Genomic DNA, 24,628 nt, shown 5'->3' with positions numbered 1-24,628 from the left:
TCCTGAGCTGAAGCTGGCTGGTGTTGAGGGCTGGTATGACAGCTTCACAGTATTTTCCAGGGCACAGGTTTATTTCTTATCACCACAAGCATTCCGCAGTCCTATGGTATGGCCATAATTATCATGGAACAAGATGTCTTCTAAGACTTCTGCCATCGCACCTATGTTCAGAGCAATATGATGAAGCAGTGGTGTGCTGGAACCATCGCATACTGGATTGCGAGAGCTTATTTTGTGTATCTCCTCCATAATTCATATTCAATGATGTTACTTTGTGTATTACACTTTTCAGGCTTTCCTAACAATATACCACAGACAAGATGGCTTAACCAACCGAAGACTACTTCTTACAGCTCTTGAGGCTAGGAGTCTAAGATCAAGGGGCCAAAAGTTGGTTTATGGCAAAATCTCTTTCCTTGGATTTCAGATAGCCACCTTCTCTGTGTTCAGACATGGCCTTTTCTTTGTGCACCTGTGCTTATGGTGTCCCGTCCTTTTCTTATAAGGATGCCAGTCTTACTAGATAAACCCCCCGCCTTCTGACCTTATTTAACCTTAATTAGCTCAAGTCCTCATTTCCAAACACAGTACTTTGGGGTTAGGGCTTCAACACAAATATTAGGTCACAGGGGACACCATAAAATCCATAACACTTTGGTAGCTTGAAATCAGTCATAGCCTGAGTATTTACACCACAGAAATTGGCAAATCTAAAAATCAGAGCTTTTTCGTCCTTCTGGAGAGTCAGTTTCTCAACACATTACTGGGATAAAGAAATGAAGATTTCATTAAATAAGAAAGATTCTGTAAGGCATACCTACTGATATATCATTAGTCAGAACTTAGCCCCAAGGTCATATCTAGCTGAAAGGAGGAGCAGAAAATCTAGTGTTTTTAGTTGGATCTAAATGTGTCCTACAACAACAAAAGAAATTCAAAATCTGGTTCTAACAGGAAGAAGAGAATAGACATAGGGCTAGGCAACTAGCATTTTCTGTTAGAAAAGGATATCTCTAAGACTAATTACTCTATTTTCTATGTTTGGATACCTCCTTCTAACCATTTAAGAGTGTGTGTGTGTGTGTGTGTGTGTGTGTGTATTACTATTCTCTCAACATTGAGTTATATCAAATACTCTAAGGTCTCCTTCTTATAGTTCTCAGATAAAACTCTCAGATTTCTCTCCATCTAACCCAACCTTGTGCCATATTAATGTTCTTTTTAAGTGTGTTTCCTTCTAACTTAGTAACAATTCATAGAATAACAAAATTATATTAAAGTACAATATGCCAAACAGGGAAGAAATCATAAGATGCTGTTTCTACATGTTCTTTCTTTCCCTTATGACACACTTCCAAACATTAACCTGATTTTTTATTTTGAGAAAAAGTGTTCTAATTTTGCCTTCTCCCTTTCAGCTCAATAACTTGACACACTTATTAGTACTTTGTTTTTTTTAAAAATCACACCATCCCAATGGTGTCCACAGGTTTGTCTCTGACAGAGATTGTTTTATGCTAAAAGAATTTCAGGTTATTATAGTCCCAGTGTATGTCACAACATATGCAAATATATGTTAGGACTTTAAACTAGAAAAATTAACTAATTTTTATTCAGAAGGAAGAGGGTATTTCTCTGGTACCTACAGATCAGCCAGAAAAATACTTTCCACAGTAGCGGGACAACCAATTAAAAACTGGAAAGAATATAAAAAGAATCCACAAAGATATAGAATCTCTTTGTTAATTAAGAAATTATATTCTGAATAATATAAATGATAACTTCATATTTTATTAAAAGAAAATGAAAAATACTTTAGGATTTGCCAAATCTGAACCTGACAGAAAAATAACAATAGAATTTTTTCTAAACTTCAGAAAAATAATTTTAAACATATAGAAAATTGATATTAATTTTTAAACATAACCAAGATTTTGAAGCTACTATTTATTTAATAATATTGTTCTAATCAAAAGAGTCATGTTGATTTCAGTCCCCAAGGAAACATTAGGTAGGTTCATTTAAAGTTTACCATGTGTTAAGGGGCTAAAATTGATTCTTAAAAAAACACAGCTTCTCAGACAATGTAAATATAGAAAGTAAAAAGCTCTTAAATTAGTACATTTGTGAAATATCCTTTTATGGAATTAGTGATGTAGGTCTGACTCTTAAGAAATGCCTTTGGAATATATTTTCCATAAATTAGTTTGTCCTTCATCTGGAAGGATAGACCACTTAAGTTGCAGAGACAGAAAAGGTTGACAGACACTCTTGAGGAGCCTAGACCCTGAGCCTGGAAATTTAAGTAGAATTTCTTTTATATCTTTGCTCTTCTAAAAGTGTACTTTGTTGTTTATCTATGTCTGATGGGGCCAAGGAGCTCCGTTTTTCTTCCATTATAAAAGAGAGAGAGGAAGAAGGAGAGAAAGAAAGAAACATCAAAGATTGAACCTGCAACCTTGATTTATTGGGATGACATTAAAAACACTTGAGCTACTCAAGTAGAGACTGTCATAAGCCTTTTTTCTTCTTCATAGCTGACTCTTATATCCTTACTTAGTTTGGTGATTTTGACCTATGTTTGTGTGTACCTCCAGTGTTAAATGTGACTTGCCTACTTTAATCTAGATAATAAATAGCAGAATTCACTTTACCTGTCTTCTACTTGAGCACTTAAAAGAATTGACTTTATTTTCATTGAAGAGCTATAAAATGTAGATACCATAATGACCACAGTTAATGTAAAGCTCAAGCCATACCTGGTATTGTTCACAAAAAGGTCATTTCAGTAAACATTATGAAAGAGGGCCTCCCAAGCAGATGAATACATAACTCGCCCTCCTTAATATATGGGTGGAAACATTAATTAGGTCTTACTTAATCACTGACATTCAATTGATGTGAAAATGTACACAGCAAACACAACTTCAAAAGACATCTCTTTGGAGGACTACTCTAAAATTAACATCATCATCACTAGATCTAACAGTGTTTTGAGTCAACTAATGACCCCAGAGATCAGGAAAAAAAATAGCTAGAATTTTTTTCTAGCTAATTTTTCTAATAAAGAATTTAGAACATTTTAAATATTCTATGTCAAAGAACCAGCAGGCAAATCTTACCATGTCTCTTTTATGATTTATCACCTGGCCTCCTTTCAGAAAGTTAAATCCCGATTGTAAAACTCCTAATCTCATTTCTGATAAACAACATCCATGTTTTCATTTGAAATCATCTTTATGAAGTTTATTGTAGTTGATTTCATTTGAGTCCAAAAACTCCAGAACCCTCATTACCCTCATGTATGTGCAGCTGTAACTGATGAGAAGCACTTTACAACTTTCAGGGTTTTTTTGTTTTTTGGGGGGTTTTTTTTTGCTGTGATTTCTCTTTCACTTTCTATTGGACAGATACTTACTTTGGTAAGAGGGAAGTTTTCTATTTTATTTCCTTTATAATACAAGTGCCTAGTCAAACAATACAGTAATAGGAAATTTCATTCAGTTTCATCTAGTAAAGCTTAAGATTGTTTTTGTTGGCTTTAGATTACCCTGAGCAATATTAGAAGGTCCTTTAACCTGTTTGGGAGATAAAGTAAAATTAATGTTTAAACTTTAAGAACTTTTAAATATTCAAAGCTTCTTTAGGGGGTTAGGGTTAAAACTAGCTTTTTAGTCTTGTACTTAATGGCTTATTCCAAGCCCCAGACAGCGTTCCAGGAGAATCTGGGAAATGTCTCTAGAATAAAGAGTCAAAGTTTTAAAAGTGTGTTCCGAAAATGAATTAAAAGAGATAAATTATGTTTAATTTTGTTACAATAAAATACAACTTTTCTATTGACATGACTATTTATTGTTATTCTTTCCTGGCAGGCCCAAAATTCTTAGATAACTAGGACTGTTGGTATGTTAGATCAGAATTCACAACAGAATATATTAGTCACTGTAAACAGCTTGTTCAAAAAAAGCTTTGGATAAATGTATGGTGTAACTGTAACTAGTACTCAAATAGCAGGGCATTAAATTTTGCCTTCCCAAGGGTTTTTCATTATAATCAATTGAATAAAATTTCTATAATTTCAATCAGCTCTACTCTTTATCTGTTCAAACACAACTTTGAGAAACTTGCCTATAATTTAGGTAATTTTCTTCATGAGAGTAGTAACAAATACCTAACCTTTTATGAGCAACTTCACTGTTCTAAATTATAAAGTATTATGTAAAGATGATCATAGATTGTTTTTTTTAATGGAGGTTAGTCATTAGGGAGAAGGGATTTAGTGTTTTGGGCAATGGGATTAAAGAGTACAAATATAATACAGAATTCTATATGATCATTAGAACAAAAAGTGATCATTATCTAAGCCCACTTCTGATTCTGACCACGATATTCATCCAGATCTTAACTTCAACTCAAACTGAACCATACATGCAAGTATAACTACAATTTTAATGTTATGAAAAGGAATAAGTCTAAACAAATTGAATGGCACAGATAATTTTGGGCATAACCTAACGCTTAAACTGAATGCTTACACTAACTCTGCATTTGTCTACTAACCTTCTGACCTGTAGAACTAACCAGAATTTAGATGGCTAGTCAATTCTCACTTCTATACGATTAGCTAGCCCTAAATACATAGCATGAACTCAAACATCATATATTATCATATTTTATGTTGAGACTAGGAAATATCTTTTAAAACAACAACAACAATCAAACAGTGTGTTCTTAAGAGTGTAGAAAAGAAGAAAACTGTTTTCTAAAAACCTATGGGAAATATGATTGTTCTATCTATAAAACTGTAAATGAAATGATATTATAATGGTATTCTTACAAAGAAATGAGCCATTTGCTCCGTGTATTGTGCAACATATGCTTTCATACAGATGAACATATTGTTATGAAGAAATGCATGTACAGTTTATTACATAACTACTATTGTCCAAGTTTCTCAAATCCACCAGAAAAATATGTCTTGAAAAATTAACTCAGTCTTCAATCTGCTTTTCGTTCTAGAATGCTAAAAAAGTGTATTTGAACACATTCAAGTTTAATTCATACCAAGCCGGATTTGGGAAACTTTTCAGCTGTGGATATAATTACTAAATACTGACTCTTTTCATTATGTAAATAACATATATGACCTCAGAGATAATAAAACATGTTGTTTTAAAAGAAAAAAAGTAAAACCACTATTTCATTTTAAAAAAAGAAGTACAAATAGGCAGTTACAGAATAGTCATGGAGATGTAAAATACAGGATAGGAAATGGAGTAGCCCAAGGACATGATGCATAGACATGAGCAATGGTGTAGGGGTTGCCTGAGGGAGTGGCGGTTGCTGGGTGGAGGGGGGCAAAGTAAGAAAGGATGGGACAACTGTAGTAGCATAATCAATAAAATATAATTTAAAAAATAGTTTTATCATGTGTTCTTGTAATTTTATTATACAAGTCTAAAATTAGACATCCTATTTTGTGACTTCTAAGAATTAAAAAGAAAACATAAGCACTAGTAGTTAATGAAATTGTTATGAATTCTTAAAGCCATCCTACGTGTTCTCTAAGAGATATAGAATGTGGGACATATTTGTTCAGTTTTTAACTCTATTTTTGTGTTTTATAAGATTTCCCTGCTGGTTTTGTCAATGTCGATGTCTACTGTGATGGAATCATGAAGGCCACAACTGAGATTAAATACTATACAACAGAAAAGGCTGGGGGATGCCTGTCGGGAGTGGCAGGTTCAGGAGATGGTGTGTGCAAGGTAAGTTCATCTCTCTGTGAAGTTGATACTGAGCTAAAGAGCCAATGTGGATAAAAAAAGTGCATGCCTTGGTAGAAAGTCTGTATGTTGGTTGAATAAGAATGAATTACTGATCAGTAGAAAAGGAAGAAATCAACTTCTCTCCTGCAGAGATGTAAATGAATTAGGTTGCTTATGTCATGCATTCCAGATAATGTCACTGGGACACAGGTTACACATTACAAAATAGCCATTGTGATAGGGTAATTTTAAAGCTGTTACAGAGCAGATAAATAAAGACAGAAGGATTAAAGAGAAGCCTTAAGAAATTAATTTATTTTTTATCTAGATTTGGACAACACAAAGCAAAAGTCAGGTCATCTGATGCTTTGAAGTTAAGAAGTTAGACAAACCAAGAATACCCTCAAAAAGGGAGCATGTGGTGCTAATCTAGAAATTGTTATTTTCATGTGGAACTTTCCAAACTCAGTGTATGTTTTTCTGTGTGTTTCATTTATCACTGTTACCAGATTGTGAAAATTCTTGTTTTAAGTTAACAATGTTTATTAGAAAGTCTGAAAGGTTACAACTTTCTGAGAAGTATACAGAGAGGCATTTTTGAGCCCCAGTTGCTGCTATTACTCAGCAACAATGACTTAGTGGGGAATTTGTGGTCTTCTCAAAGAGCTCTCATTAGGGACGTTTTTCCAGTGAATGTACATACTGTGAATCCCTTCCATCATGGATTTAGAATGAGTGATTGTATTTTGATTAATCTTATGCTATTAGTTTAATTTATCTATTTTATTTATCTTTTTGTTATCTGACCCACTTTCAATGAAGAGAAAGCTTGCTTGATGTGGAACTTTTATCCTTTTTAAGTTTTTTCCATCACATTTTTAGAGTAAAATAAATGTAATTTCTCTTTATAGCTACAAGATAATTAGAATTATAACCTTGCTTAATTGCTATTGCTTTTTCTTTTCTTTGGTGGGGAGAGAGGAAAGGTAAAAGGTAGAGGTAGTTGAATGAACAGCGTGATCTTCAAATTTACCATGAAACACTCTGCAAGAACTTGTAACAAAACTTTCAGTGATAGGGAAGTTGATAGGTTGTCATGAAGCCTTACATATTTAAGCTGGTTTGGAATTGGAGGTTTTGTTATTTATTTTGTGTAATACATTTTTCTATTACAGTTCCTTTATGAACGACATATTTTAGAACAATAAAAATGGTAAAAATGTCTCAGAGAAGACAGGGAGTAAAATATCACTTGTCAAACCAGGGAGTCTATGGACATTTGACAAAATGTCTATTTTGTGATTGCAAAGTAGGAACAAAAGTAATAGCCTAAAATACATATTGTTTCACTTTTTTGTGACAAGTCTACCTTATCTTCTACTTAAAAAATGTTGTTCATTACAAAAGGATTAATAAAAGTGATATATTACATTATTAATATACACTCAGCATGGAAATAAAGTAGTCCCCAAAACACATTTTTGTGTTGGTTTTGCCTTTAGGGGAGAAAAATCATTTTATATGGTGAAAAATAAATGTAATTTATGACTCATAGACAGTTTTTCAGAATTCTGTAATATGCAAGTTAAGATTTCTCCTACAACTTTGAGTGAATAAAACTTTTAGATAACTAGAAAATGCTCTGTTTCATTTTCACCTTCAGTGTCAGAAGTGAGAAGTGGATTAGGGTCATGACAGCATTTTAGGATTTCTGCTCTCCACCACGCCCTGGTGGTCCAGCGACAGGAAGAATGTTTGACAGTCACAGCTTGGATGAGGCTGTCACTATCAGGAAAGAGCCACTTGAAACTCGAGGTGAGAGTACTGAGAGGTGGACCTATTCTAGTTTGGTGACAGAGGACCACAGTGTAAGAAGAGACACTAAGAGATAAGGTATAATATATACAACTTAAGATAGATAGGCTTAGAGATTTAGCTACTATCACCAGGAACCTAGACATGTTGTGGGATTGGATCAAGCAAATTCTGAGACAGATCTCAGACCAGACCAGAGCTATATGATCACATGCCTAAAGGAGAAAAGGGCTGCAATTCAATCAGACTCCACCAGATCTTAGACAAGATATGATGTGGAGTTTGTCTAATCCAATGGCATCTGGACCACCTATGTTATTCCTGTTGAGAATTCACTGAGATGGTGAGTGTCAGACTCTACCCCTGATGAAAAACAAGGAAACACAGCAGCATTTCCTTGGTGTGTTTTAAGGATGTTCAGACTCAAAGGAGGTGGCCCAGCGCACGCTGCTTCTCCTTGGGGGCATTTGGATATTCTCCCACATAGGTTACTTTTTTTAACATTTAACTTTGCTCCCACATAGAATATATTTTTGAAATTGCATAAAACTTTGCTTTTTCTTTTTATTATAGACCAGTATAGTAACTGTCTTTTTCATGTGCTTGCTATTATATCATTTAATTGGAAAATTTGAATATTTTGCAAATAGTCCATTGAACATCTCTATTTAAAGAACAATATAATTGTAATTTTAATCACATTACTGTTTGTAAGAACATACACTGGCAGATTTCAATTTTTTCAATATCCAACCCATCTAGCTGAAATGGTATATTGTAAGAGCTAGCCTGAGTTTCCCTACAAATTTTAATGGTAGATGTGACTTAAGTAGTTCTAAAAATTAGTGATAAAATACTCCCTATAATCATTTAAAAGCTACTGAGCATATGATACCATGAAAATTCTCTGAATTTGAGGAAAGGAATAATGATAAGAAATCTATGGATTTTATTTTTCAGTAATCCTAGAATTTGTAAGAGACTTCACATATTCATTTAAAACTTGAGCATATAGCAAAATCACCATTCTGTGAATATGAGAAAAAAGTGATAGTGAGAAATTTTATTTTCTAGTTTGTTTTTAGTGATGTCCATTAGGTTTTAAAATATGTTACCAAAACCAGCTTAGTAAATCTAACTGCTTCCTAAAATCGTTTTATATTTTTTGAGTAGATACTAGATCCCAGCTCAGTCTCATAAAGATACAATTTCCAGATCGTCACCTATAACTGTGAATTCAAGGTAGATGAAGTGAAAAAAAGAAATCCAAAGTCCAATTTGAGAAGATAATTAGAATTCAAGTGCTAGTGTTGGAAATACTAGTAACTCCTATTTAGCCAAGATAATTAAAACCTTTGAAACTTCCATACTCTTTACAAAAGTGTCTAGAGACAACAATAAAGTTAACTTGGTATAGGAAGAACTAGGTACAATATAAAAACCAAATGAGGTTGACATGATAAAAGAACAGAATTATTGATCAAAGCTTTAGGATCCTATTCTCTAAGAGTTTTCGAAATGGTACCAAATAATTCTTCTTAGTTGAATTTCTTATCAGTAAAGTGGTATCTTTGTGTTGCACGCTTTACCTTATACTTATTTAAATCTCATTTTCATCTTTACATTAGATATGCTTCACTTCCAGCTTTTATTCAACTGTATATATTACTCTATCTTTGGTTTACTACCTGCAAATATTTCATACAGTATGAACATACAGATGGAGTCAGGTAAGGGAAGGTACAGGCTTAGGGAACTCATATCATTAGGAATTTTCCAGTTATGCCTACTTTCCTTACAAGTTAGTTCCTTCAGTAAGTTCAAGCTCAGGTGTTAGCAGTTGTCTCCCTTAAAGAATCTTCAGGAGAATCTTCCCACTGAAAGATACTGGTAATTCCCAGGCCTTTCAGTAATTTTTTTTAGGTCAATGTTTCCCTCAAAAGTTTGATGGACATGTTTCTTCCTCTTTTCATCAGCTCCTGTTGATAAGCGGTATGAATGCATCTAGTCTCTCACCATAACACCAATGTTATCTAAGACACTCCCTTGCTACAAACTTTCAGTGGCTCCCTTGATAAGGTCCCAATTGCTTTGATTGGACACAGGGCTGCAGGGTCACAAATATTTTCCAACTCAACTCCAACCACAGCATATCCTATGTCTTCTTAACTTTCTTTTTATTTTCTATGTTCTAGCCATCAGGATTGGTCACTCTTTTAGAACACAATGTCCTACTCCCTCCTCCATTCCCAGCTTCTTAAAGGCAGGGGCACTGTGTCTTTCATCTGTGCATACCCAGTTTATTTCATACAAATAGCCCTAAATCAAGGGATACAACTGGGAATTATTGCTTAAAAATTGGGAAAACTCAAAGTGATTGCTTATTTTCTAGTGCTATTTGAAAAATAACTAAAAAACTATAGTATAGATATGTGAGATATAAAGAGAAATAAAACTACCCTCTTAAAATACACCCTTATTTATTTATAAAAATGAATAAATAAACCTGATGCTTATGAAAATGAGGAATTCTAAGAGGTCCAAGATTTTAAAGAAATGAAAGATTTGTGCTATAAACTTTTCTTCATGTTCTACTTCAACAATGAACTGAATGTTAATATATATCATTACTGACTTTTAACAACCATATTATTCCAGATTCCATTCTTGCCTTTCATGTAAACACTGAGGAAATGTTTGCTGCTCAGAAATGCCCAAAATCTTACCTCTCACTCAAAAGACTGCACTTTATCTTTCCTTTTCCTTTCCTGGCACACAGCACATGGCACAGGAAACGTAGTCTTCCCATGGGGCAAGAGCAGGAGTGAGATTTTTTTACTGAAACAGCAATCATTTACTTCATGAAGGTCAGTGCTCTTGGTACTAAAGGAATTTCGTCCTGTATACAATGAAGAAGCTAGAATATATGATCACCAGAGTCACTTCCAACTTGAATATTCCATGAGTTTATGCCAATAAAAAAAAACTTCACTACGTTGGAAATTAGGACAGCTCTCCATTAAAAAGGATTGACTTGCATATGTGTGGGCTCACCACATAGCCTTCATTTCATTTTTATTTGCACTCCTTCCCAATTCTCCCTCCAGAGAAGAAGGGAATGATTTGTTTCATGAATCTTCCATCAGTTTTATTACTTGTTTTATATTTCTGACAAAAGATTTGAAATGAGTAGAGAAAGAACGGTCAAATAAAATGCAACTTGGAGATTTATTTCTGTATTCATTTTTCATATTGTTTGTGCCCCTTATAAAAACAGATCAATGAGAATAAGGCAGACATATTGAAGCTTCTAGTGTGCTAACAAAATAAGTGACATTTCCTCTGTGCTATGTCTCCACCTGTGGTAATGGACAAGTGAAAGTTAATGATACCTGATTAGGATAGTTCAGACCTAACATTTATTTTCACCTCAGTTACAAATTATTGACTCCAATAGAAATATACTATTTAGTACACCCATACATTTATTTAGAGAAAATCAAGTAAATTGATTAATTTTAATAGCAGATATAATAGCCATTATAAGGATAAATAAATATTTCTGAGTGCAGATACTTAGCCATTAACTCAACCATACTGTTCTGAATAATTCTTTATCTTACACGGGATCTCAGTCCCTTTTAATAGTTTTTGGCCCCTTGTGTTTTAGCTATGTTCAACTACTGTTTAGAATACATTTTCTTAATGACTTGCTAATTTATAGTTTCTAATTACTCATTGGAAATAAATACCCCATTTGTTATTTCTCCCAAAACTAAGCATCTCTTTTGCTTCTTAATCCCTCTTTCCTCTGTCCACTGGGATGGGCTCTGACTGCCCTTTACAGAGGGTATCAGTGAGCTGGTGTGAGTACTGCCCATAGCTGACCCTGTAAGTGTGCAGGCTTTGGCTTCTACTATATAGTTGTTTAGAGGGTTGAAATCTTCAGGCACAAGGAGCATTTCAAAATAACCCAGAATAAAAAGCACAAGTCTAACACAGTTAACAATGTTTCTTCATAGCTATTATTCATAACAAGATAATTATAGAAAATTAAAGAATCTGCCTCTGATAGGAACAAACCCCAAATCATTAATAACCCTCTGGAAATTAGGAGACTAAAAAAGTTATTTTGGTGAAATGAGTTTGTTTATATATTTTAAAAAGCCATTATACATTCTTGTGGGCTTATTTATTGAGAATGGTTTTACTTCAACAATAAGATAAATAAATAAAGTGGATATATAATTTGGGAACTCTAAATTGTATTTGGCATTCACAAGTTGTGCCTCTACAGTAAATTGCATCAAGACACAGGAAATGAAGCAAAAAAATCTTTGACAAGGAAAATTCAACTTCTAAGAATCCCCTCACTTTGGAGGTTAGCAATTTAGCCTCATCAATGTTATTACTTTAAGTTGTAACACAGATATACAGGGTCTGTCCAGAAAAACCCCAACCATTATTAATATAATGAGAATAGTTTTTGTGCCATATTGATGTAACCTGGCAGCCAAGGAGAGTGGACTAGAATGTGCATGTGTGAACAATGATGATTTCACTGTGCTAGTCAGTGGGGGCAGTAGACACCCTTGAGTGTACATGTGTACAGTGTGGCTGTCGTATTCAAAATGACTGAGCAAATAGAGCACAAATCTGCATCAAATTTTATGTTAAGCTTGAACATTCTTCTGTGGAAATTATTGGGACAATTCAGAAGGCCACAGCTATGGGCAACTTGTAACTGGCAGCTTCATTAAGACAATGTGCCCACTCATGCATCATGTTTTGTGCAGAGATTTTTGGTGAAACATCAAATCACACAAGTGCCTCAGCCACACTATGGCCCAGATTTGGCACCCTTTGACTTCTGGCCTTTCCCAAAACGAACATCACCTTTGAATGGGAAATGATTTCAGACCCTTGATGAGATTCAGAAAAATACAAAGGGCAGCTGATGGTGATTGGGAGAACTGTATGAGGTCAGAAGGTACCCACTTTGAAGGGAACTCAGGCTTCACTACATAAGTGTACATAAGTGTATATAACACTTATATACAGTGTTATAGGACAATGTATCTTGTATCTTGTATCTTCTTCAATAAATGTCTCTATTTTTTATATTACATGGATGGATACTTTCTGGACATAAATTCTATGCATCATCATCAATCTAGTTTAAAAGCCAGAAATGTTGAGTCTCTTAATATGTTCTATTCCCTCACCCTATAATTAGTCAATCACTAAGCCATATCAATTTTACTTATTAAACATTGCTCACTTCTCTGCACATCTCTCCAGTTCCAATGCTTTGATCTACAACTTTTTTTCTTGCTTAAACAACTGTGGTAGCCTCACAACTGGTCCCCACCATGGGTTTCTTGCACAAGACCTATTTATCTTAAGTCCATAGCCTGAGAAGTTCTTTAAAAAAGAAAGATCTCAGTATGTTATTCTCCTGCTCAAACACTTCAGTAGATTCCAATTATGGGATGGATTTTAAAAAACTTTATCATGAACAATATAGCCCTGTAAACACTGTCCCCTCTCCTTCTTTCCAGCTTAGTCCTACCCCTCTCCCTCCCCATTCCAGGCACACTGGCCTGATTTAGTTCTTGGATTTTAGTACCTACTTTCCTATCACAGAGCCTTTACATATGTTCCTCTCTCCAAGTTTTTGCAGTCCCTCCTTCTCTCTCACAATCTTTACCTAATTTATTCTAATTCATTCTCCAGATAATTTTAGCATCTCTTCCTAAGTGAAGACTTCCTGACCTTGCGTATCTTCTACATATCTCTTTGTAACACTGATCATGTTCTAATACGACATCTATGTGTGAGATATTTCTGAAATAATGTCTGAGTCTCCTTTAGACTTTAAGGCCCAGAATGGCAGAGATACTATTTGTTTCCTCGTTTCTAAAACCAGGTACACTGACAGCACATAGCTACTCAATGTTTATTTTGTTGGGTGAAGTAATGACAAAGTGAAAGAATTTTATCCATTGTTTCCCACATAGCCTCAAGGGGCCCACCCATCAGAACCTCTTGTTCCAACAGCCAGTGCCTCCCTGATAGCACAGGCACAGCCTTTTTTAAGAAGGTTATTGGACGGTTGGCTGAAGCAGTGCTGCTACTGATTTCAGTAAAAAGAGCAGGGCAAGGAAAGGACAGCAAGGGGGAAAAAAATCCAATGAAGTTGGAATGGTGAGACCAGTTCTGTGTTGTCTAGCTTGGAAATTAGAGTCTAGAACAATCCAAAAGAATAATTCCAGAAATAGTGTTTGGAAATTATGGCATGAGTTAGAGAAGCTTTTTTTTGAAAGATAGTTCTTTGAATATGGTAGTGCTGTATTTGTTTTAAAACTTGTCTTATGACATATATATAGTAGGTTTGTATTAAAAAAGATTGTTAAAAGGAGGTAAGGGTGAAATAAGACACGGTCCTTATGACTTCTCTATCTAATGCCTACAATAGGAAAACTGGCTTTTTGTTTGTTGCATCAATATTGTCATTAAATAACTCCATTAATGAGTTTGTTCAAGTTTGATCGAATTAAAGTTTTGAGACTTTTTAACGTTATACATAGAAGGTCAAAGTTGAAAAAATTCAGCACAATCAACTTTAGTAAATTATCTAAAAAGGTTTTGCCTTTATATAAATTATGATGTTTATACATTTTGCGTAATTGAGATGGCAGAAACTGCTAGTTGTCCCCCAGTATTTCTTTTTTTCTTTCTTACATGATAATATAACTTTAATATTGGCATATGATTGCCCATGTAAATACTGCACTTCCTGACTTTCTTTCAGCTAGGAATAGCCACGTAGCTAGCAGCCAACAGCATGTCAGTTGAAGTGTTATGTGCACATTTCTGATCATGTCCTTAATGGAAGGATTGAGTCATTTCTGATCATGTCCTTAATGGAAGGACTGAGTCACACTGACTTTTTCCTTTCAGGCTGCCAATTAGGGAGTGATAGATAAAACAGCTAGGATCATGAAGATGACATATAATAAACAAAATAAAATAGAACTTCAATTGTCTAATCAGGGAACCACCGTGTCAGCTCTGGACTGCCTAATTCCAGGCTTTTATGAGAAAAGGAAATAGATACCTATCTTGTTTGAACCACTGACATTTTGGGTCTATTATAATAGCAAAACCTACATTCTACACAATTTAAAAGGTATACTATTTAATTTAAAAATTTAGAAAGAAAAAAACAAACTATTTGTTCAGTTAATGCAAAAACAAGTTTGGGGAGCAAAGTCTCATTGACAGACACACACTTTTCTGAATCACAATTATTATTTTCATAATTATATCTGAGAGCTCACATCACAGTATTTAGAAAAAAAATTAAACTTACTGGAGATTTTACATATATACTCATTTAAACTCTAAACAATTTTGTCAGTTAAGTATTATTAAGGTCCATAGTTGATGAGTCCTGGAGCAGACATTTCAAAACAAGTTTCTTGGATCTCAAAACATATTTTCTTGTTAGACTATAACTTTTAAGTTACTAAATGAGATTCTTCAACAATGTGAATCCCTAATCAATAACAAACATATGAAGCAAGGCTTTAATTGCACTGAGTTTTATATTCTTGTACTTATTTTTGCATATGTAATCACAGACATGCTGAAATTCTAAGAACTTACTGGAATGAAAACAGAAAAAAATAATTTGACAAAAGAAAATACATTGGTCCTATTCACTTATTTTGATTATTTTTTAAATTAACTTTTTAACTTAACTGCTTGGACTCAAAAGTAAAAAATAAAGAAAAATAAAAGGAAGAAAAGGGGGAAAAAGGCATTATATAACCCTAAAAATATTTACTTTGCACTTTTACCTATCATTTTTTTTTGCAAGGTTCAGTGGAACTTTTGTTTAAGGCATGTTATGTAAACTATTTATCAAATTCTCCTTTAAATGGCTATTTTGGCTCCCTTTCATAGCACACATTATGAACAATGAAACAAATGAAGTGACTTTTCTTTCTTTTACTAGTGAAACTTAAACAAGCATAACAATTTGTTATAATAAGAACAAGATGTTTTCAGCTCAACTACTGAATTCCCATTTAGATATCTGAAGGTAAAGCATAAAATGCTGGAACTATTTCATAGGGTTTTTTTCTCCTTTTCTGAATATTTCACAACCCTCCTATGTTTTATGTCACTGACATTGTTTCTTTTGTTAACCAAGACTCTCTTATTGCCTTCCTCTAACAGATTTTAAAAATTACCTTAATATTCTGTGGCCAGCCATTTAAATTATGCACCAAACATCAATATAAAACCTCTTCCTTGCCTGTGTTTACTATGGAATCTGAAATCCAAATTCTCACAATTTTAACCTGTGAAGTTAGAGGTGGTTAGATGAGACAGTTTTAAGCAATGAGGCAAAAGGAGACAACTTTGGAGATTTTGTTTTTCTGATTAAAAAAGAAAAGAATAGCTCTGGTTGGCAATAGCCATTTTCTATGTTCCGCCTCCAGATACACCTAAACATGAATACGATGTCCACAGTGAAACTGTGGGACCATAATTTATTCTTCATTTTACTCAAATTGCACTTCAGATTTTATTCTTCCTACCATGACTAGAAAGTGGCATAAAATGCACTTTTTTAGAATGTGAAGGCATAAATTAAAGTTCTTATTCTACTTATTAGCTCTGCCACTTGGGGTATTACTGACTTTTTAGACCATAATTATCACATCTATAAATCAGGCATTTAAAAAAATATACCATGTAGGAATGTTATGAAAATTGTAAATAAATTCTATAAGACTAGCATTTCAAAAGTGCCCAAAATGTGGTAGTTATTATTACTACTTAAACTCTTTGAGTCTACCTCATTATATACCCTTATCTTACACCTACAGTATATAACCTATCACATCATTCCAAACATCTGAAATATCTCCCAACTGCTTACATTAAGTTGCCCTAAAATCCTTTTAAAGGACAGCCTCTCACATTATACCCAAGCAGTGTTCACACTCTTCATCCAAGAAAGAAACAAATTAGATATTGAAGGGGTGCTGCTATGTAAATAGCTATTTATCTCAAGAAATTCAACTTTGAGAAATGAATATCTTTTTATTTTTTGTTTATTTATATTTGCTTATATTTCATTCAACTTTTAATTATTAAAATTATATATTCACAGATATTTATAAGAAATAATAGAGAAAGATTGCGATTGGTAGTTTGTGCGTTTTAAGGAATTGGTTCATTTCATTGAACTTGTCAAACTTATGGCTATAGAGTTATTCATAGTACTCCCTTATTATCATTTTGATGTCTGCAGGGCCTGCAGTGATCTCTCTTGTTTTATTCATCACATTTGTCATTTGCGTCTTTGTTCTTTTGGTTAGTCTTGCGAGAGTTTGTCAATTTTCTTGATCTTTAAAAAAGTCATCTCCTTTTGCATTTCTCTGATGATTAGTGACATTGAGCATCTTTCCATATGTCTATTGGCCATCTGTGTGTCCTCTCTGGAGAAATGTCTCTTTAGTTTCTTTGCTCATTTTAAATGGGATTGTATGTTTTCTTGGTGTTGAGTTGTATAAGCTCTTTATAAATTTTGGATATTAAGCCCTTATCAGATGTATCACTGGCAAATATGTTCTCCCATTCATTGGGTTGTCTTTTCATTTTGTTGGTAGTTTCTTTTGCTGGGCAAAAACTTTTTAGTTTGATGTAGTCCCATTTGTTTATTTTTTTCTTTAGTTTCAAGGATATACATTAAGAAAAAACTATTGCTATGAGAAGTGTCTGAGATTTTACTGCTTATGTTTTCTTTTAGGATTTTTATGGTTCTAAGAGTTACATTTAAGTTTTAATTCATTTTGAGTTTATTCTTGTGTATGTTATAAGTGTTAGTCTAGTTTCATTTTTTTTGCATATACCTGTCCAAGTATCCCAACACTATTTATTGAACAAACTATCTTTAGCCCATTGTATGTTCTTGTCTCCTTTGTCAAATAAAAGTGTGCATTCATTTCTGGGCTCTCTATTCTGTTCATTGATCTATATGCCTATTTTCATACCAGTATCATGAAGTTTTGATTACTGTGGTCTTGTGGTATAGTTTTATATCAGGTAGTGTGCTACCTCCATCTTTTTTTCCTCAAGATTGCTAGGCTATTCAGGGTCTTTTGTGGTTCCACATAAAGTTTTGGGATTTATTTGTAATTTTTGTTTTAGTTCTGTGAGATATACCATTAGTATTTTAATAGGAAATGTGTTGAATCAATAGATTTCTTTGGGTAACATGGACATTTTAATGACATTTATTCTTCCTACCCATGAACATGGTATATGCTTTCACTCATTTTGTTCCTACAGTACCTTATTATTTTGGGGGTACAGGCCTTTTATCTCATTGGTTAAATTTATTCCTAGGTACCTTATTTTTATTTTTTGATGAACTCATAAATGAGATTGTTTTCTTATTTTTCCTTTCTAATATTTCATTAACCATAATGATATATCACCCCACAGCTGCCAGAATGGTTTTCATCAAACAAGTGTTAGTGAAGATGTGGGGAAAAGCAAACTCTTTTGGATGTTGGCACAAATGCAGATGTGTGCAACCACTGTGGAAAACAGTATGGGGTTTCTACAAAATATTTTTAAATGGACTGCCTCCTGACCCAGTAATCCCACTTCTAAAAATATATCCTAAGAACTTTGAAACACCAATTCAAAAGAATATATACACCCTCATGTTCATAGCAGAGTTATTTGCAATAGCCAAGTGCTGGAAGTACCCCAAGTGCCAGTTCAGTAGATGAGAAAAGAGCTGTGGTGCATTTACACAGTGGAATACTATTCAACCATAAAATATTTCTTCTTGCTACAGCATGGCTGGTCCTGGAGATTATTATGCTAAGAGAAATAAGCCAGTCAGAGGAACGCAAGTACTGTATGATTTCACCTATATGTGGAATCTAATGAACAAAATAATTAACAAACAAAATAGAAATAAACTCATAGATACAAAGAACAGACTGATAGCTGTCAGAGGGGAGAAGGCTTGGGAGTGAGGTGAAATAGGTGAAGGAATTAAGCAAAAAAAAAAAATGCTCAAAGGCACTGTATGGTGATTACCAGAAGGAATGTGGGGATATGAGGAGGTAGAAGAAGGTAAAGGGGGGAATAAATGGCAATGGAAAGAGACTTGACCTTGGACGGTGAACATAGTATACAATATATAGTGATATATTATAAAATTATACACTTAAAACATACCATTTTATTAACCAATGTCACCCCAATAAATTCAACAAATTTTTTAAATCATCTTGTTACAATATGTTTCATATTTTTAATTTCATTGCTTTCTGCACTTTATTATTTTCTTCTTTCTGCTTGCTTTGAATTTATTTTACTATTTTTCTAGCTTTCTGAAGAGGGAGCCTAGATGACAGGCTTGAAACTTTTTCATATGTATATATGAAAATATATATAAATATATGTTTCTTATATATAAATATATATATTTACTGTAAAATTTTCTTTCAGCCCTGCTTTAACTGTGTTGCACAAATTTTGGTATGTTGCATTTCACTTTCATGCAGTTTAATGTATTTTTTAACTTTCCTTGAGACCTCCTCCCTCTTTGACTCATTGGTTACTTAGAATTGTGTTGTTTGGTTTCCAAATGTATGGAGACTTTCCTATCATCTTTCTTTTACAGATTCGTAGTTTGATTCCATGCAGTTGGAAAACACAATCAGTATAATTTAAATTATTTTAAATTTGTTGATATTTGTTTATGTCCCAGAAGATGGTCTCTCTTGGTCTATGTTCATGGGCATGTGCTGAGAATGAGTGTTCTGCTATTGTTGAATGGAATGTTCTATATGTGTTCATTAGGTCATTGTTGGTTAGATTATTGGATAATGAGATACTGTGTTTAAATTCTTCTATATTCTTGGTGATTTTTCTGTCCATCTGTTCTAGCAATTTTTGAAAGAGAGGTATTTGACTAGTTATGGATTTAAATAATTCTCCTATTTGTCTTAGTCTTTACCTCACATATTTTGAAGCTTTAGTGTATACACATTTAGGATTACTATGTCTTCTTGGTAGATTGACTCTTTTACCACACAGCATGGCGACTGTAGTTAACAATATTTTGTAACATAATTGAAAGTTGCTAAAAGAGTAAATAATAGTTCTCATTATAAGAAAAAATTTACATGATGATAGATGCTAACTAGACTTATATTTCAATATATCAGGGTGTGCAACCATTGAATCATTACATTGTACACTTAAAACCAATATGTTATATGTCAATTAAAAAGGGTAATTATTGCTAACATAAAATTGTCACATCTTTATTTATAGAATGGGTTTAATTCAATATGAATAGTCAACCAAATAAGCAATCATAATCATGTTGCAACTAAATAAACTTAATTTAATCCATATAATAAACATTTCCATTTTAAGCATTATAAACCATAAACAACTTTCTCAGTGGGTACAGCATGAATTATAAACTTCTTATCCAAACATTTTGAAATGCCCACTCCTTTCTTCTTTCTCATTCTATTACAGTCTTATATAAATTCTGAAAGTACTTAACCAGGTCATTTTTCATAGTTCCTCCATGACTGTAAGCAAGTTGTTCAGTTAGTCCAGAATGTCCCTTATATGTATGGAAATGTCAGGCTAGGTCATCTCCTCCATAAAGCCTTTCCTGGCCATTTATTCCTTTGTGAAATTGAGGCATTCCTTTTGCCCACTCTATATGCAACCTATAGCGACTTTCTGTCACAGGACCCAGAACTCAATTTATGCCCATATGTAATTATATGCTGAATTCCTTGAAGGCAGAGCTTGTAGTCCCATCTCTCCCTCTCCTTTTCTTTTTTTTTTTCTTTTTTCTTTTTTTATGTTCCAGAGCTAAGAGTTCCACAGAGTCCATAGCATTAAGTAGCTTAAGTTGGGTTTTGCTCTACATTATACAGCTACAGGTTGAGAAAAGGACTTACGTCCTCTCCCCCAAATTCTTTTTTTTAAACATAGTTGGCATACAATATATTATTTTCAGATGTACAACATAGGGATTTGACATTTTTATATCTTAACAATGTGCTCACCACACTAAGGCCTCTCCTAACTTCTCAAGAGGACACAGAAAACTCAGTGAGCCCTGAATCACTTTACCATTTGAGGCACTCAGATTTCTGAAAAATGAAGAAATAGAGTAACACAAGTATCTATTTGTTCAATGCAACCATTTAATTTATGTGACTATGTATTGACAATATGTCTAATTTTATTTGGAAATCATTGCAGAAATTTTAATTAGGAACTTTTCCCCCACAATCCTCTCTCCACCCCATGGCTTTGTTTGATTAACCCACCTCTTCAACTACATCCATCTGTGTCTCAAGTCAGTTTTTAACAGTCATAAGCTTCACAAAACACAATGTTAAAATAATGCTGGTCTTTGTAATAGGTTATGCCATCGGTGGTTGAACACTTGATTTCTGCTTGCCTCTTCCTAGAATTAGAGAAATAGAGTAAACATATAGTTAGTTACTCTGTATTTGCAGGGGGAAAAAGCTAAAATGAGTATTTTCTCTTACTTTGACAAAGTAACAATAATCTGAGTATCCCATTTCTGACTCTTAAGTTGAAGAACCAGTCTCATTATTTTAGTATTTTATTTATTAAAACATGACATATGCTTTACCAAAATTTAGTGTTAAAACAAATTTCAGTGTTATTATTGACCTGTTATAATATTCTTTTATAATTAGCAAGTATTTAAGCAAAGGTGCTCATCCAAAAGCAAAACTTTTGTTACTTGCATCTATTTTTCTATTACTTTAATAATTGGTTTTTAAGCAAACACTATATTTTGTATGAGTCTTCAAAATGGTAATAGCATTATTGAAGATAGCCAATATGTACTCCAGCTAATACTTCTTATTATATTTCACTAAGATGAATTTCTATGTGAATAATTGAACTAATACAAAATGTCTTTTTCATATGAAAACAGAATGACATGGACGAACTTGATGTTATTCTCACATCTGTATTCAAACAACAGATACCATATTATGAGTTGCAATCTCTCCAAACTGAAATGTACCCTCAAAAAGAATGTGAGTATTTTCCAACTGCATCAATTATTCTTTAATGTAATATTTCAATGTATGTGATTTGGTAGTAAGTTTTATAGCTAAGAATATAGTTTAATTTATGATTAGCTACTTTAGAAATTTCCCATATCTTTATAAGAAAGTACACTAATACAAACTTCTGAAGATCCATTTGGTAAATTCTTTTTTATCACAGGCCCTAAAAATGTGCATAATTTTTAAAAATCAGTAAACCCACTTCCTATATTTTTATTCTAAGGAAATGTTTAGAAAAAAACATTTATGATAAAAACTGTTCATCAACAATTATAACATTGTTTATAATTACCAAAATTCAATAAAGGAAGAGTATGCAGCAGTAAAGTACAATCATCTTTAAAAAAGCACATATATTTAATAGCATATATGTTTTTATCTATAAATTGTTGATATATACAGACATATACCTGTTAACTTTAGTTATGTTTGGGTTTGTGAAATTTCAGGGTTTACATTTTTTTTTTATTATTTATTTATTTATTTTTGTAGGTTGGTGGTCTAGTTTTTTTTTTTTTTCATATACCTGTCTATATCTCCCAACACCATTTATTGAAGAGGCTATTTTTGCTCCCTCAAGCCTTTCCCACTTTGGCTTTGTCCATGGGTCCTTTATACATTTTCCTTGACTTGACCCTTCCCTTCCCTTCCCTTTCCCCAACCCCTCCTTCCCTCTTGACTCTGTTGATTTACTTTTTCTTTCAATGTTGCTGGTTATATTTTCCTTGCTTGTTTGTTTTGGTGGTTAGGGTTCACTTATAGGTGATTTTTTAGATTTTACTTAATCTGTGTTTTCTACTCTGATTATGTATTATTTGATGAAAAAATATATATACAAGGTATAAGTATCAAGAAAAGTATATATAGGACCTATTACCAAAAAAAATGACACTTCTTATTGTTATCATGAGCTCAGTGGTATATTTTCAAAATTACTTCCCCATTGTTTATTGATATACTGTTTATAGTTCACTTATATGCCCACTATGTGCCAAAAACTGTAATAGGAATATAATGTTGAGTAAAATAGGAATGGAACAGAAGAATATGAAAAACCTACTGTAGGCATATTAAGGACTAATGAGCAGATTTTTTTTTCTGTAGAGTCTTTGTCTACTACAGGCATTTTTATTATCTGGCGAGTTCAAGGCAGCAGTAAGGAAAAAATGGGATTCCTAAAACACAGCAGACTGCTATTCATATGGGTGTGTAAGAACCTGTGTTATGTATGGTGAGGTTATATTTCCCTATAAATCAATTTAGTGAACTGGCAATGATATGCTTGTTTTAAATAAGTAATCTTGTGAGATTAGTGAAACTTACTTTCATTCCCATATATTTTAACAATATATAATTTACTTACAAAGTTTAGATATTTGTTTAGGATAGAAAAGAAATATGATTTCTCACTTAAAATGCAATTTAATTGGAGAAATGAGATTATATATAACAGAAAAAAATGTGCCAAACTTTGTGGAACTGATTATATCAACAATAGAATTTTAGAGAAAATATATCTTATTTTTCAAGACCACCTTCATTAAGAAGGTGGGATTTTACCTAAGTCTTAAATGGTGGGTATGATGTTAGTGAGGGAAAAGAAAGGCAATAAAAGATGCAGTTATGGCAGTTTTTTACAAATTCCCTCAGAATTTTATTTATTGAGGTTTGTAGAATGAGAATTGTATGGTTGGAGAGGTAGAGCATATTTAGTCTTTCATTTTTATAGGTAAAGAACTCGAACTAAATTTAAAAGTGCTTCTTAGTGTATTGTTTAGCTTATGGAGTAAGAATTTTAGAGCTGGAAATGATACATTATTTTGGTACCTTATTTATATAGGAAAATAATTCTGAATGGGTTAAATGAGAGCTCCCAAAACTATGGATCTGACTCAGTAGATATGGGGTACAGTTTAAGCTTGTGCTTTTCCAACAAGCTACCAGCTAAAGCTGATGCTAGTCCTCAGACTTCTTATTGAGCATCAGGATTTAGAGCAAAAGATTGTGGGTATGGTTCCTGATCAGGGCACATGCCTAGGTTGCAGGTTCGACCCCAGTTCAGTTGCTTACAGAGCAAGGGGATGCAACAGATGGATGTTTGTTTCTTACATTGGTGTTTTTTTTCCTCTCTCTCTCTCTTTCCTTTCCTCTCTCTCTCTCTAAAATGAGTAATAAAAAATTCCCTTGTGTGAGGATTGAAAAAATAATGAAAAAAATTAAGTATGCCATGTCTAAACCACACCTCATACCAATCAATGAAGAATCTGAGGGAGTGGGTCCCAACTCTCAGTAGTTTTCAAAGCTTCCCCAGTGATTTTAACTGTTGTGGAAGTTGACCAGTTTCTAGTTGCTTCAATGTATTACAGACTAGCCAAACAGTTCATACTGACCTTTGACATAGAGAAAATATTACTTTATATAAAGGTTATAAAGATGGTAGCTTATAAAAGTTTTGAATCATTACCAGAATTGAATGATTAGTCTGTACTTGACAAAAATTTTTATTAAAAAAATTGTATTTTGTAACAGATGCTAAAAATGGGAAGTTCAATGTAATCTAAGTAATTTATTCAGAAACTTATTTGGGTATTTCTAGATGACAGTTGCTCTTAAATTTGTAACAGAAGCAAGAAACCCTCATAACATTAAGCTCCAAATCCTAGTTGAAGTACAAAATAACATGATACAAATTACATAATAAAAATATGCAAGGTAGAAATGAATATGACTGAACTCATGTTTTGCTGGCCTTCTTGATCCAATTTCATCTTCAGATTATTTGGTCTTTAAGACTTTGCACCTGCATTTTCATAATTTTCAAGGTGAATCTATGATAAGGGTTAAGATGCCCTTTTA

The 24,628-nt window shown here is 33.2% G+C and overlaps 1 protein-coding gene across 1 annotated transcript in view; it reads left to right on the top strand.

The window, feature by feature from the left end:
• BANK1 (B cell scaffold protein with ankyrin repeats 1) overlaps positions 1 to 24,628 on the top strand; it is a 300,120-nt gene that overhangs the window by 84,795 nt on the left and 190,697 nt on the right. The window contains exons 5-6 of the mRNA XM_054591683.1: positions 5,629 to 5,768; positions 21,634 to 21,739. Of these exons, the coding sequence (XP_054447658.1) occupies positions 5,629 to 5,768; positions 21,634 to 21,739 (246 nt within the window). The remainder of the gene's footprint in view (positions 1 to 5,628; positions 5,769 to 21,633; positions 21,740 to 24,628) is intronic.

Source organism: Pteronotus mesoamericanus, unplaced genomic scaffold (assembly GCF_021234165.1).
Source record: "Pteronotus mesoamericanus isolate MK-2021 breed Mesoamerican mustached bat unplaced genomic scaffold, CSHL_Meso_final scaffold_232, whole genome shotgun sequence".
NCBI lineage: Eukaryota > Metazoa > Chordata > Mammalia > Chiroptera > Mormoopidae > Pteronotus > Pteronotus mesoamericanus.
This window is presented reverse-complemented; position numbering and strand designations above follow the sequence as displayed.